Here is a 16,885-nt window from a genome sequence, read left to right on the forward strand (position 1 = left end):
TCTAGTTCTTCCTGTTTATCCCCCATACTCCTTGCTTTTGTGTATAGACATCTAATATGTTGTGCACATTCCCCCACTGTCTTCTCTCTTGATGCTCCTATGACCCTACTGTAATTTTCCATTCCTCTCCTTCCCCGCCCATCCCAACATCTAGCCCTCTAAGGTCACCTTTTTCATACTTACCCATAGGCTTTTGTCAGCTGCCCCCTTTGAATTAATTTAAATCCCTCCTCATTAGGTTGGTGAGCCAGTGTCTGATGGTGCTCTTTCCCTTCCTGCTCAGGTGGGCCTCATCTCTTCCCAGTAATCTTCTTTTCTGGAACAGCATTCCATAGTCTAGGAAGCCAAAGCCTTCTGTCAATATCCACTGCACAGCCGTGCATTCATCTCTAGGATGCATGTTCTTGCCTGAGCCCTTAATCTCATCCTACTCCTCTGCTTTGGGTCATACCAGGCAGTATCCTTAGTTCCCACGTGGTTGAACATCATGAGGTAGTGGTCAGAGGTCCAATGAGCCTCAGCAACCACTCTGTGATGTCTTGGATGAGGGCTCCGAGCAGGCAGCACACTTCCCAAGATGTCAGGTCAGCAGATGGGTGCCTCCATGCTAGTCTCCACCACCTTACATGGCCTTCTCTTAGGTGTGGTATTGTGAGCCTCCAAGCCTTGGGGGAAGGTGGCTCCTCTTTTTCAGCCACTGGGGTCTGCTCTTCTCCTCCTATTGCCAGTACAGCATATCTTATCCTTGACACCCTTATCTCAGTTCAAATCTTCTTCTGAAGCCCATGTTAACTGAAGCAAATCCAGTAGCATTCAGGAGGTGAAACATGTTGAGAGTTAACAGCAAATGTTGTGAAAGGTTACATGCCAAACGAACCCCAGTAACAGCTTTTACTCACGTGCAGTTGCCACGCTTTCTGCAACTGTCTTTGATGAGCACAGTTCCAACAATCCTTCAGGAACAGGTTATGCCAAGAAACTGTCTATCCTCACACTAATCACAGGTGTCCCTGACTTTCCATCTCTACAGCTCCTCAGATTTATAAAAAGGAGCTATGAAAAAATCAAGTTTCACAAGGCTTTCACAGAACTTGAATTTGTGCATGCTTCAGCTAAAAAGTGAAATGCAATTTATCACCCGCATTCAATCTGGAAGCTAATGGAATCAGGTCCTCTGCTGAAGCAAGGTTAACCGAACTAATATCCCTGCCATAGCCCTCCACACACACACACACACCCCCCGAGGAAGATTTTAAACTTTTTATTTTCAAGTAATCAAGGCAATATCAAGACATGCACAACAAATGAGCTTCCTAAGCAGATTTACACATTCAGGGCCATCTTCTCCTCAGTATTTTAGCTTCTGTTTTTAAAACCCAAATTGGTTAAATTAATTCCTCAAGTAACTGTATTAAAGTTAGTGGAACAAGTTTTGCTTAATTTCTTTTAACCTACTGTGGGAAATCAATTTTTCAATCCCCAGTTCAAATGATTTAACACTTATTTTCAGAAGGTATGACATTTAAAAGATCCGTGGTAAATCTATTATTCAGGTGTACAAGCACAACACTCAGTTTGTGCTCATGTCTATATTTTTTTGGACAAGACTGGACAATCCCTTTAAAGCATGGCTATAGTATGGACTGAAATATACATAACATCTGGGCATGAAACCCGAAGTCCAAGTTTCTCTGGATCCCGTATTATGTTCTCTACTGCTTCTAGTAATGGGAATAACAGCCACTGTTCTTTTCCATCTACCATCATTATTTATAGGACATTTCCCCCATGTTATAAAATCTCAGTGAGATGAAAATTTGTAGAGCCCTGCAAATCTGTGGATATCCACATCAGGATACCCGTGGACCATGTTTGCAGATTGATGTGGATTCAAAATTTTATATCTAGAGCCCTACAAATCTGCAGATATCTGCTTTATATATGTGGATATCCGCATCCGAGAATGCAGATATTCACAGACCATGTTTGCAGATCGAATGCGATACAAATTTTGTATCCGCACAAAGCTCTAGAAAATCGGATTACCTAATGTCTGCTTGGCACCTAATAGTGTGTTAAAGTTGTCTAAAGAAAAAGTGTTTGGTTATTTTTGGAGGAGGTAAATGGACCTTAATCTAACTCAAATTTAATTTTTATATTTTTGTGCAGAATGTTTGCAGGATGTGTGTGCATCAGTGAGATATGAAAATAGTAAGCCACATTCCAGAAGAATATTGTTCTGTCTACAAATTTTTGGAACATTAAAATGCTGCACAAAGGAGGAGACATTATGAAATACTACATGCAAAATAAAAAAAAAAATGTAGTGCAAAGATCAACATTTGCAGGATTCAAGGTAAGGACTTGCTTTAGTTTTACCATTCAGACATACTGTTACTTGGAATTATTGGAATTAATGAAATCATACAGGATTTTAGTACAGTCATGAAATGTCCAGCAGCTACACAAATGGCTATCCCCTCCAATGTGAGACAGACTATGGTATACCAAGAAACAGTCATATAGATAGGGAGAACAATAAACATCAAAATCCCCAATGTATTAAAAATATCAAACTCTTTGGTGCAGTCCAAAATAAGGGTTAAAACATGATAATCTACTTCTGTTACTGACTAGCTAGATAATATCTCTATTTATCCAAAATGTAAAAAGTTGATTGAATATTTAAAGATGTTAATTTAGTGTTTGTTCAGGGGCACAAGTCCCATCCCTGCAGCCCCTGAGGTACCTCAGGCTCCAGTTTTCAGGGATTTGGAAGCCTAAATTTAGTCTGTGTTGCTGAGATCCAAGAAAAGGAGCACCAGTGAGTGCAGACAGCACACCAGGTAAGAGAAGCCAGCTTCCAGCTTACTCAGGTGCAAGTATGATCTTACTGATAATTCAGACCTCCAAGGGTCCCTTCTTAGAAGCAGATTGAGCAAGAATGGCTTCCTGCAGCTGCTCGATATCGCCATTCCCTCACTACATCTACCAGTCCTGCGCCTTCTGGAATTCTTGCCACAGCAGAACTGATCTTCCAAACCCAGAAATACCCCCTGCTCCCTATATCCCACCATGCTTTCCCTTCTCTCAGTAACCTGACTCTCCTCACCATCCACCGTGCAATTCACCTCAAGGCTCTTATTCACTGCCACGTCCCTGTTTGGGATTATAGCCTTCTTCCACAACTCGTGATTGTATGCCAGGCAGGGCAGGTGAAAGGACGTTTCGCGCCCTAGGCGAAACTTCCACCTTGCGCCCCCCCGCCCCCCCAGCCCTGCAGCAGCTCCCCACCCCCCTCTCCGCCCTGAGGCACGCCCCCCCACCACAGCAGCTCCCTGCCGCCGCCCTCCCCCTCTCGGTCCGGGGAGCCGTGCGGCAACTCCCTGCCGACCCCTCCTTCACTCCCTCCCCTCAGCCTGGGGAGCCGTGCTGCTGCTCGCTCCCTCCCTTCCTCCCCTCGGCCCGGGGAGCCGTGCAGCAGCTCCCTGCCGTCGCCCCCCCCTCCCCTCAGCCCAGGGAGCCGTGCGGCAGCTCCCCATCCCAGCTCACCTCTGCTCCGCCTCCTCCCCGAGCACGCCACCACTGCTCCACTTCTCCCACCTCCCAGGCTTGTGGTTCAATCAAATGTTTGGTGCCGCAAGTCTGGGAGGGAGAGAAGCATAGCAGGGCAGCGTGCTCAGGGGAGGAGGCGGAACAGAGGTGAGCTGGGGCGGGGAGCAGTTCCCCTGCGCGGCGCTGCCCCGCCCCCGTTACTTGCTGCAGGCGGCCCTCCCCGCGCCCGTCTGCCCCAGCTCACCTTCGCTCCACCGCCTCCCCGGAGCACGCTTTTGGCCACCCCCAACCACTTGGCGCCCTAGGCAACCACCTAGTTGGCCTAGTGGTTGCATGGTTGCACCAGTCCTGATGCCAGGCTGTCATGCAGATTGATCTCTGAGATCTGCTAATTATTCAGTCCACATACCAAGTCTTTGGTCTCCCCCTTTGATTGTCTTCTGTCCACCATCATTGCAAAAGTCATTCTAATACAGCTCTCTGGTCTCCACTGAATATGCTTACACCAATGTAGCCTAGCCTCCCTCAACTTTTCTTTAATTGGAACAACCCACTTTAGGCCCCTTACCACCTCATTTTGTTTCCTATCACAGGGTGAACAACCATTTGACTATCTCAACATCTTCATTTCTGTGGTGGAGAGTATACCTCCTTTCTTGTGGCTGGCCAAGTCTTTGTTCCTTATATTATATGGATCAAATTGCAGTTTTATAGACTCCATCTTTGAACTTCACTGGTATCTTTTTGTCATAGAGAAGTGGGGTCAGCTCCTGCCATTTGCACCATGCAGCTTTAGTATGATGCCAGGTATTTCTCAGGGGGGAAACAATCAGCAACCACTGGTTGCCTAGGTATTTAAATTCTTTCATTCTTCTCGGCTCTCTGCCTGTGACATGGCGAGTCCTACTCCCTCAGCGATCATAGGCTTGGCGATCTAAGACCAGCCTGCTCAAAACTATGTTGCCATTGTTCAAAGTTGGCTTGCAGGGTCTCACAATCTTCTGCATATGTCACTAACTCATCAGCGAACAGCATGTTACAAGAAGGTTCCCTTCATATAGTCTCACTTATCACATCCATGACAACTGAAAAAAGGGGCTCAAATGCTGCCCGGATGCAGGCCAACATTTAAGTTCTTTACTGTACCCCCATTTAGTTGTGATTACAACAGGTCATTCCATTATGCATATTGTGGATAAGATGGACATGGCCAATAAGAGAGGTGTCAGAATGCTAACTTCACCAAACTACTTTTCTTGGTATATGATAGCACACCTTCTCCAGGTCCACAAACATCGTACCCCAGTTGCCAACTCTTTTCTCTAAATGCCTCCATCAGGATTCATAGCACAAATATGTTGTCAATTGTGCTCCTTCCCACCATGAATCAATATTGACCCTTCTAAATTCCAACCACTCCATGCAGATGCTTGTCATGCTCTCCCATGCTTTCATGACTTGTGATGTCAGATTAATTGGGTGACAGAAGAGATATTACACTGTGCACTACGTTTAAAAGCAAGTCCCACAAACCTTTTACACCATTCATCTGATGTTTTCTTTCTCTCAAGAGTATAATTGAACAAACTTGTAAGATACTTGATGCCTTCCCTTCCCAATGACTTCACTGCATCCACTGTCACTTCATCTGTCCCAGGTACTTTCTCCTTTTTCCATAGTGCCTCTGCAGCCTTTTCCTCCTGTATATAATCTAGCACGCCCCAGTTCAGCTTACATATTCTGAATTCCTTCACTGGGTTCTCCTCATTCATCACTCTTTCAAAATAATCATTCTAAACTTTGGTTGACTGACTCACCTTTTTTTTGTGCGCAATATACCATACTCGTGTCTAATGTAAGCAAATTCATTCACATCCCTCATCATTCTCTCTTGCCTTGGGGAGTTTATAGATGATCTTCTCTCCCTCATGTCTTCCTAGTCTGTTATATAGCTTGTCACAGGCCATACTTTTAGAGGTCAAAACACTTCTTTTGGATTCCTTTTTTGCCTCCATGTATTCCATCTTATCACTGCTTTTTGAAGGTTACTGCCCCTCTTGCCCAATGGATTCTTTCACTTGAGGACTCCATCTCAGGACTAAATTTCAAATACTCCTTCCTGTCCCCCCAAGTTCTATACAGTTTTCTCCATCCCATGTAAATGCCATCTCTAAAGCAAAGGGAAGGGCTACAAGGTGAGGGATTCTTTTTCATGGGAGCAAGCTGAAATATTAAGCTTGAGACTTTGTATGCAGAGAGGAATGGCTGGAATTCTGGCAACCTCCCACTTCTGCTGTGAGAAAAATGGGAAAAGAGCTGGGTGACTACCTGTGGGAGAAGGAACAGGGAGTGACAGCTGCATTTGGGGACTGAGTCAGACAGGAATCATACTCCTGGTTGACAGCTGTGGAGACTGAAATTGTCTGTTTATATGTAAAGCGGGTATGGCTTTTTTTAGCTTCCCAGTCCCAGCAAAACAAACATGGATTTTGTTTATACAATAGCACTGGAATATCAGTTTCCTTCCTAAAATTCTTCAGCAAGTTAGATTTTGATAAAGTATCTGAAGTAACCTCTTTCAGGTATGTGATGAGGCAAAAAGCCCTCAAGCAGAACTTTTTCATACTTAGATGTAGGAAACTGGATCATTGAGGGTACAGGGATCCAACCCAGCGGACCAAAGTGGTGAGGAAGGACAGCAATGCAAGGATCAGGAGTTGAACCCACTAGGTAAACTGGACAAGCTACTCATCTGAACCAATATGTGATGGGTGTGGATGTTCGTTGACTGCTTTGATTCTGACACTGGTGCAGTAATTCAATTCTACATAGTGTTAGTGTTACCAGTACCAAATATAGATCACGTGAGAGGTAAGCCACTAATATTTGTTAATGATGTTCCAGTCACAAGTGTCCTTTGTTGTGTTCTTCAACAATTCCTTTATTCTGGTAAAAAGAGGAAGCTACTGGACTCTTGCACCCAATTTTTGAGGAGCCAAGTTGCAGAGAAAAAAAAAGACTTTCCCAGCCAATCATGTTTTTCTTTGCCAAGTATTTTAGAAGCAATCACTAAAGACCTTAGGGCAATTAACGACTTTGAGAGTCTTCCTGTTCACTAGAAATTGCTTGAAGACAACAGGTGGGATTTTCAAAAGCTTTCAGGACTGCTCTAATTCCCCTCCCATCCCCTGCCCTCTCTCTCCATGAATTCAATGGGAGATTTACTATGGACTTCTATGGAAGCAGAATTAGGCCAATGCTGAGCCCTTTTGAAAAATCTCATCCATAAATCCTAACTAGCTAATTCAAAAGTCAATTTTCTGTTGAACAAAAATTGGAATTAGCCCCCTTACTGCTTGGAAAACAGCAGGAGAGACAGCCTGGTGAAATCAAAACCTATGTTAAAATTAGTAGGAGTTCTGACTTCCAGAGAGAATGGAAGGATTTATATCAAAGTGGACTGCTGGCTCTCTTGTGCCTATATGAAAAGGAAAGCAAAGTAGAGAATGCATTTTATATAAAAAGATGCAGAAGCACATCCATTTAGCACAAGTTGTAGCAAGAGCATAATTGCAAACTAAGTGTAATTTACCTATAACAACATCGTGACCATCAACCAGGCCTGCAGAGAACAGCTCTTGAGAAACGCCATCTGCCGTGTCTGTCCAAAAGGTGACATGAATATGTATTAGTGGCCATAAAATAAAAATCAATAATCCAATGCAATTTAAGAAAATATATTTCAGCTTCAAGCACCCAGCTAAGTGTGCTTGAATTCAAAACTGTCTTTATTAGAAAAAGATAAAAAAAGGTACCACAATTTCCCATTGATTATTAGCCCATCATATTCCGCACAGCAAGAAACAAGATAACATTTTGAATCTTCATGAAGCCCTTAAAGATCATTGCCTGGTTTTGGCAATTACTTAACTAGATATTTTATACTGCACTCACTGTAATATCAGAGCACCTTACAAGAAAATAAGATAGGGATTTGTTGCTCTGTGATTCTCACTCTCTTCCTCCCAAGGCCGAAAAGGTAATTGTGTTAAGTTCTCTTGTTTAGCTTGCTTTATTATTGTTATGAAGGAAGAGCTACATTGAAGAGATGGGCCCTTTCATTTGGATTTTAAGGTTGCAATTTTCAAGGTAATTCTGATCAGGGAGTTCCATAGCTGTGGAGTAGACACTAAGAGCACAGTCTTCAACTCTCATGTCTTATTCTGTGCACAGCTCCTTCATTCCTGAAGGACGCAATTGTTGTAGAAAGCCAGGGCTAAGGAAGGAGAGAGACCGTGCCTAAAATAGCTCAATCCCCAATCCTGCAGAGCATTGAAGATTAGACCCACAACCTTGTTCTCAATGTTGTCCGTAAATGGGAGGTCAGGTCACTGACCAGAACCCTGGGGTGATGGGATCCAGCCTAATGGTGTTTTTAAGTAAGCAGGCTGCTATATTTGTGATCATTTGGACATTTTCCATGGTTTGTGTACTCATTCCCAGGCTTAGAGAGAGTTGCAGTAATACAACCTGGAGGTCACAAAAGCATGTATCATGGTGTTTACCTGTCTGTCTGAACAGCGCACTGTCTCCTGGTCAGCCCTTGTTCTCTCTCTTTTTATCCCCACAATCAGTAAGAAATCCAGATAGATGAAGATCTGTTTGGAGGATCATCTAAAGGCTGATCTCCTTAATGACTGTCAGTTATAGGGGCAATTTGTGTACTTATATTAAAAACAAGTGATTGCAAAAATCCCACTATATGAATAAATTACATTAATACGAGAGGAGAGCATATAGCTCTATATACCCCAACAACACTACTATGGGTATATTTTACCCAAAAGAAAATACACACCCCTTCCTATGTCCAAGAAAAATACATCTTTTTTAAGTAATCAAATTTCCCTTCCCATTTAGATTACTTTCTAGGCAGCAGCACTCTTAGTATTTATTCAATTTAGAACACTCTGTTGCAGTGAAATTTGAAGCACAGTTATAGCCCAAATGCTGGTTAAGTGAACAGTATCTTCTTACTCAACCTATCAGCTGTGTGTTTTAACCAATAATATCTGCAAAAATACAGTTTTATGGCTTCTTACAACTATTAGCAATAGAAAGCAAATACACCCGGAAAAGTGAGCTGGATTCTAAAGTTCCAATTACAATGACTTAATTATTAGTGATGATACACAAACCAGAAATAAATACAGCTAACTTTCAGATAAAGATGGAGTTTGCAGAATTGGCAAATACTTCTCACTTGTAAGACTGAGCAAGTTTTATATGGAATCAAAAAGAGACTCATATGTGGACCCCCACAATGCCATTTTCAGAGTAGTATTTCAGACTATAACCACATGTACTTTCAAGGATACCTTACTCTATTTTCCATCACGCATACAATGATCAGTTTATTGTTACAACATGTGCATTTTTATGGTGTAACTCTTATGTCACCTTGCAAAGCGTCCTTTCTAAATACTACATATTTCACTAGATTAAAATGTGAAACAAAAAGTCTATCCTGTATCTATTATACTGTACAAGATATAACCTCTGTACGAGATATAACCTTGTCACTAGAATTTACATATTCTGCACTATTTTTGTTTGGTTTAAATAGTGTAATATAAAACCTTTGCATAGTAGGAAACACTTCAGAGTGGTAATTTATATTAACCATAATTAGTAATAAATTTTGAAATACCCTTTTGAGCACTAAAATAATTATTTTAATTAAAAGTGGTCTTACCTCTGCCTGGAGTAAACTCAAATCGTATGTCATTAAGTTCCTTTCTAGAATTCCTAAAAAACATTCAGTGCAAACATTAAAATAAGTTTGAATAAGCTGTGCTTCACTACAAGTGCATTTAACTTTATAAATAAGTTGCTGTTATATATAACGAGCATTTTACAGTTTTATGGTCTGCTGTTACCCAACTGGAGTATAAAATACAAGCAGACATAAATAAGGTGAAAATCCCAGGAAACTCAACAATACTGGTCTTATAAGAGCAACCAACAGAATTATGTATTTTAAAGTATAAAGAAAAATAGTGGCATCCGATTCAGTAAAACAAACTTTTATTATTTGGGGGGAGGGACGGGGAGGGGCAGGAACCCAGCACCAGTCCTCTAGTACAGGAACAGCCCATACTTTAAAAAGTTATTGGGATAATCATTGCTGCAGTATTTCAGTATGGTACTTCATATTTTCAGTACTTGATGTACAAAATCTTAATAAAACTCTGTACAATGAAACAAGAATATCTTTCAAAGTATGGTGGATTATATTTAGATTTTTTTTTTTTTAAAAAACAAACGAACGATCTTGGCCACACCATTTACAGCCAGAAAATTTCAGGGACCCACATGCTAGAATAAACCTAGAAAACTAATACAAAACAAACATCAGACTCTGTATATAACCCTAATAATGTTAGTTTTCAAGTGAAATAAAAAACATAATAAAGCAATGTTTTGAAAGACAGAACTCTCCCAGCATCATGTACTATAACATTAGAAGCAAATCATCTCTCTACCACCCACCCACCATCGAGGACAGAAATACAGAGCAAGAAAAATGGTTTCTTTTGTTTTTCCTCTCCTTGCCTGACAGTTAATGAGAAACAGTACAAAACACGGAAGTCTTGGGAATTCAAAACTATAAGCAACCCAATAAGAAGGCTAATTTTTGGTTTAACAATTTATATAGCAATACTTAGTTTTAAAAAAAGCAGTACAGAAACAGTTAACAATAAGCTTTTCTAATAAAAAGGCTAGAGCAATGAACATTTAAAAATTATATTAAAACAAACTGTTTCCTATGTATTACTTATGAAATGCAAAATTACCTTTACTAATATATTGGCTAATGCAACAGGCCATTACAACAGGTTAAAGAAGTCTTTGTTTCTATTCACTAAAGAAGAAGCTACAATTGTGTTTTCCCAGTGCCAACTGTTCCAGTCACACCACAATCCCCTACGTCATTTATTTGTCTGTCTACTTTAAAGACAAAGGTATTGTTGTATACATTTTCTGTTGCAAGATACTTTGGCAAATAAAATTCTATATAAGAAAGGAATGTCACAGAAAATCTCTGTGTGAATGAACAGAGTTACTCTATAACAGTGGTGGGCGGCCTGTCAGGGTAATCTGCTGGTGGGCCACAAGACAGTTTGTTTACATTGACCGTCCGCAGACATGGCCACCTGCAACTCCCAGTGGCCGCGGTTTGCTGTTCCCAGCCAATGGGTGCTTCAGGAAGTGGTGCGGGCCGCTGGGACATGCTGGCCACCACTTCCCGCAGCACGACTGCGGAACATCCTTATACTGCATCACTGACCACCAAGTTCAATGAATGAGAACTGCATGGAACAAAAAAAGCTAGAGGGTTTAACTCTCGGATCAGTGTCTGCACTCCTCTGTTCTTTCCTCTCATGTTGGCACCATTATCGTAGCCCTGACCTCTCATGTCAGTTATTGCAATTCCTGTATCTTCCAGCTTTTTAAGAAGCACATTTGTCATACCAGCTCCTGTAGTACCATCAATGTCAATAAATTCTAGAAAATGCTCTCTGACAGTCACCATTGCAGGGACATTTTCACTAGGTTCTGTTGTTGTTACAAAACGCACCATTAAAGTAATTTGTTCCGTATGGCTGATGTCAGGTGTGCAGTCCAGAATAACAGAGTAATATCTTGCTGACTTCAGATCTGCCACAATCTTCTGTTTGACTTTTGTTGCCAGTAACTGTATGATCTCATTTGAATTGTTTTTCCAAGGTAATGGTGTGTGTACATTTCTTGGGTGGTGACTCTTCTTAGATGCTCCTGGAGTACGCATCAAACTCAGCCATCAGCTCCACAATTAAAAGGAAGCTTCCATTGTTTGGCACATACAGCTGATCTGAAATGCCACGCAGTGCTAGGTTTTGGGTAGCAAGCATTCTTACAATGGCAATGAGCCTTTTCAGAACATTTTGCCAGTAAAGAGACTCTGATGCAATCTTCTCTTGATGCTGATCCTCTATGGTGGCCTTTAACCTTCGTCTCATCTCAAGCTCTTTCCATCTATGGAATGCTCTCTGGTGATTTGCTGCCTTCTCATGGCATGCCAGATTTCTAGCCAGATTTTTCCAGCCCTTTGTTCCTGTAGAACCCAGTGTGGCTGGAACATTAGACTGGAAGAGTCTGCAATAAAAACAGTATGCAGCATTCTGGGTTTTTGAGTACATAAGCCAAGGCCTCTCCACTTTGTCACCATTGGGGATTTCACGCCAGTAATGTGTTGGATGGAAACTTCTATTTTCATTGTCTTTGGGGAACATGAAGTCTTTCACTTGCTGTGGCATTTGAGATGGAGATATGGATGCTGCAGTAGCTGCCAGGTCACCTGTACTCTGACTAACTGGTAGATCAGGCATCTCCTCACCACTCACGTTCTCACTGGGGCCGGAAGGCTCACCGTGAACATCTGTGTCTATGTATCTCAGGAGAGCTCCTTCCTGCTTAGATAGAAAAAGCTTCCTTTGCTTTCTTTCTTTTTCTGAATGCTGCCCCAGAGGGGCGTTTTCTTCTTTCACTCATGACTGCTGTTCTGTGCCAGCTATAGTGGCTCTCAACACTCAATTGAAGGGGACAAATAAGCAGGCTGGTAGCAGGGCCTGAGTGAGGGAAGATATCAGGGTCTCAAGGGCCTAACTGGCTCCTACTACTTCAGTTGACTGCCTGTTCTCCGCAAGTGGGTTCAGGGAAGCAGCAGGAAACAGGAAGCTCCCTGAGAAGCTGGAGTTAATCAGTCCAGGCTCCTGGGGGTGCTAGAGAGATACATAAGAGGCTCCTCCCTCCTCCTCTCTCTCCCTGCAGCTCCTGCTGCTTTCCGTTATTCCCTCTCCCCTTTTCTCCTGCCTGCCTGTTATGTCTCTTGTGCCCTCCTTCCTCCACCACAGCACTCCACCATCTCTGTGCATATGCAGAGAGAATACATATGCACCAGCAGCAGACACAATTTTCTACACTCTGGGTCCACAGTCTGGCACCAGAAGCGGCTGCCTCAGTTCACCTCATGGTAAGGCCAGCCCTGTGAAAGGGGCCACCAATACAACCCTCAACATGGACCCAAGTAGCTAGGAACCCTGACAAAGGAGGTGTGGTGTGGTTGTGGCTGTTAGTTCTGTACCCTGCCCATAGTGTTGCCCCATTGTCTCCACTTTGGTCTCTGTGCAAAGCTTGGTTTTTGTCAGGGTGAGGTGAATTTCACCCACAATATGATTTAAAAACACATTAAATAACTTATTTCAATATATACTTTCTCTAAATATGTCCAAGCTACTTGTACTTATTGCGGACTAAAACTGGAGGTTAGTTTATAGCTTTAAAATATGCTTGAGTGGTCCAAGTGTAAAATAAACTTCTGAATAATATCTGAAATGGGTAAGACATCATTCACCTGCCATTCACCTGCTGCAATAGCTTAGCAAGAGCCAATCCAATTTTTAACAGTTTTTTAGAAAAAAATAAAAAAAAAAATCCATTTGGGCTCAATGAAGTTTTCATCTGAGAACAAACTATTCAAGAAATGTAAGAATGCGTGGAAACAGGCTTATAATTAAAGTGCTTCATCAACCATAACTACAGCACTGCTTTAACAGAGGAAAGCATAGGGGTTTTTTTCCATTCTAGCTGCAGCAATGTTTATTAAAAACTGCTTTAATATAAACAGTTCCTTTTTTCCAGTACTTTTTCCACTCACAGTTTCTTCCCATGTATATGAGATCAGACTGCTTATATAGACAGTACAGCATTCAAGCCTAAAACCACTGCCTTCTTATTTACCAGGAAAAAAGCGTTTCGGCCAGTTCAGCACGCAAGAAAGCCACTGGATGTTTCCTATACATCCTAAAGAATTTCCTTAAGATTCTACAGGGATTGTGGTGCAAAAATCTCCTTTCCTTTCAGATTTCCAATTTTGGAATTAGTTAATTTTCACCATCAATAAAACATTAGTTCATTTGCAAAACAGCAATCTCTCTCATTTTTTGGAAACAGCAAGCAGGCTAAGCCCAAAGACTAACTTAATTGCTGTAGCACACACTTTTTTCTAATGAACAGCTCAATCTATTTGAAAAGCTATTAGCAGTAGAATGTGTTTTGCAGTCCATTACTCTTCTCTTCAGTAAGGAAATTATAAGCAGGTTCAAATTTCAGTGTACCAGGCCATGAAGTCTTACTGTAGGAAAACTAAATCCAACAGGCAGACACATTCAGCCATGACTGAGATCTATCATCACTTGCTAGATACATGATATAGTCAGGAAACAGCAAAACATAACAAAAATAGACACTTCACCTTACCAAAATGAGCTAGAAGATATTGAAAAATTACAAAGCTACAGGCAATGTTTACAATGAAAAGTATCCACCTACTGAATATACCAGACACTTGAAAATTATTTCAACTTTGAAGTATCTGGCACTTTATTCTAGCAAAACAGATACTAACAGGTAATTTGGTATAATCTAATAGAAATATATAGCTAATGCAACTATGCAGGTATCTGATTAGTAACATACCGCCTTTTATTAGGCTCATTTGCTTCCGCATTCAAATCAACATCCATTAATCAGGAGAGAATTAGTATAAAATGATGTTTCTCTCTGGAAAAACTAGGGAGGCTCTGGCTTTCAAGTAGCCTTACCAAGAAAAGAAAAAGCTCTCTCGTTCTTTTGGCTCACTTCCAATATCAGATTCCCAGAAATATGTGGAATAATTTATTCAGCAGAGGACTGACAGTGTACTTCACATTAAACACCCATTGAAAAAGCAAGTGAGTCAAATGTCTAACATCCCCCTTATACAGGGCACTGTTTTACCAAATGCAGGAGGCATCACCTCCTGGCACTCGGTATCTGCATACTGCCTTTTGAAGCTAGTGCAACAGGAGCACCAACTCTTTACTCCATGCTTTTTATGGGATGAACAATAGACTCATACTCCATCAGATTTGTACCAACACTGAATTGTCCAGGCTATGTGTGTTTTCACTGGGAAACTGAGAAATCCAAAATACAGCACTTGGAAACATTATATGAATTTGTACTATTCTGGGGGCTGTGTGTCTAGCAACCACAGATTAAATTTTCCCAGCTGGAACATACAGTACATAACAAGACATTAAAGTATTATATACTATTTGATGCAAGTTACTAATAAGCACCTTTTAAATGCTCTGACTTTCAGAGCAGCATGTAGGCAAAACACAGTTTAACAGTTACAAAAGGGTACTGCATCATTTCACTGTATGCAGTTTGCCTCCCAGGGAAATGAAAGGCCTGCTATAGTCTGGAGTTTGGGGTTGTTGACTTTTTTGGACTGTGGCATCTTACAACCAAAAGACTAAAATTATAACCTAACTTTCACTGCACCAAGACACAAGCTACAGGCCCCAAAATACCACAAAATTAGCTACAAAGTTTTGTAGTGCTTATTGGTCATGCTACATGTAGTTTGAGAGCACAACTTTCAAAGACAGGCTACAACTGTTCCATCATGTGGACTACCCTTTATAGATTCTCTGACGGACCACCTCCCCTCCCAGTTGCAATCACATAATGTCTCCGTGGCAATTTCAGTAATTGCTTACATGGAAAAACAGCAAGGGAAGTATTCATGTGCATTAAGTATTTATTTTTTCCATTTAGGAAAGTTATTTTTACTGTCTTTTTCATTTCAGCTCCCCATGGTGCTGGAGCATCATTCTGTCTCATCCAGTCAGTTTCTTTAAGGCCTAGTAAGTTTTACCAGAATACTATGTAGGTTAGGAATGTGAAATGAAATAAATTACATCTCAAACCAGTATAGCTAGTCTGGAAAAAGCCATAGCGTAGATCGAGTGATACCAGCCAAGAAGTATACATATTCGGTTCAAGGAACTGGTTTAGATTATACTGGCAATAGAGTTCTTTTGCCAGTATAAGATGCATCTCCAACAGGGAAATTGCCAGTATACCTCTACAGGGAACACTTTCTAGCAATAACAAGGTGCAATTTGGAAATAAAGGAGGAAAAGAGCCAGTATCATGTGGCCAGCCAGTTTCTGAAGACCACCAGCAATTGTTCCGTTGGCCACAGTTTAGGAAGGAGACAAACTTTTGAGTTTACACAGTGCTCTCCTTCAGCTCTGGGAAGTGTACTCAGAGTGTTACAGATAAATACAAGGTGGAACAGATAGTTTAATGTAAGTAGTTAACACATTTCAAGGGATCATTTAAGGTGAAGTGGCCAGTTAACACCTCTCCTGTCTGAGGGGTGGGGGAGGGGATGGAGATTAGTGGGTCATAATTTGTTGTAATTAGCCATAAATCCACTCTCTTTCTTAAAACCATGATTTTTAGTATCTAGCAAAGTTATGAATGTAAGCTCCCAGGCTTGTCTTTTGAAGGTGTTATGCACGATGATGACAGAGGTCAGATATAAAGTGATCCCTTTGTGAAGAGTTCACAATATAGGCGATACGGTATTTTTGTCTTTTATCATTTTTCTGGCGTGAGTTCATTCAACAGCAAAGTGACAGCTTTGCCTAAATAACTATATGGGTGACACAATCAGTGCATTGGATGAGGTACACCACTTGCTGTAATTGGCATGTGGATCTTGAATGATGTGTTTTGGGGAGTGTTGAGGATTGTAGCAGTGAAGGTATGTCTGCAGGTCTTGCATCTGTTGTTCTGGAAGGGTCAGGTGTGCCCTGGTCTATGGGGAGCTTGCTTCTGATGAGCTTAGAGAAGTTTGAAGGTTGTTTGAAGGCCAGGAGGAGGAGGAGGAGGATCAGGAAAGATTTCTTTCAGGATGTTTTTCCCATTGAGTATGAGATGTAGTTGTTTAATGACACCCTGTACGAGTTACAGTGTAGGGCAGTAGGTGACAACTAGAGCGTATGCGGTTGAAGAGGATTTTATTTCTGTATTGAAGCAGATTCTCTAGGCGTATTTGCATGGCCTGTTTCAAAGTATGAAAACAACCATGGTTACTAGCCATGGGTACTAAGATGGCTCTCCAGTATGCCAGCCTCTTCACGGGCCACCTTGAAGAAGAATTTCTGGACAAAATGCACCAGGAAACCAATGAGATATCTGAGATGCATTGATTATATTTTCATCCTCTGGACAGACAACCTAAACTCCCTCAGATTTTCACCACATTCGCAACCACCAATACCCATCCATTAAACTCTCGCTAAAAAATGTTCACACTAGCATCAGCTTCAACAATGAAACCCTACAAACAACTATATACAAGAAACCCAGAGATCACCACACCTAC

At 41.4% G+C, this 16,885-nt stretch overlaps 1 protein-coding gene across 2 annotated transcripts in view; it reads right to left on the bottom strand.

Moving 5' to 3' along the window:
• STK39 (serine/threonine kinase 39) overlaps positions 1-16,885 on the bottom strand; it is a 262,001-nt gene that overhangs the window by 103,255 nt on the left and 141,861 nt on the right. For both annotated transcript variants that reach the window (XM_077830249.1, XM_077830248.1), the window contains exons 15-16: positions 9,311-9,363; positions 7,148-7,216 (exon numbers count right to left, since the gene is read on the bottom strand). In XM_077830249.1, the coding sequence (XP_077686375.1) occupies positions 7,148-7,216; positions 9,311-9,363 (122 nt within the window). The remainder of the gene's footprint in view (positions 1-7,147; positions 7,217-9,310; positions 9,364-16,885) is intronic.

This window comes from Eretmochelys imbricata, chromosome 11, assembly GCF_965152235.1.
Source record: "Eretmochelys imbricata isolate rEreImb1 chromosome 11, rEreImb1.hap1, whole genome shotgun sequence".
NCBI lineage: Eukaryota > Metazoa > Chordata > Testudines > Cheloniidae > Eretmochelys > Eretmochelys imbricata.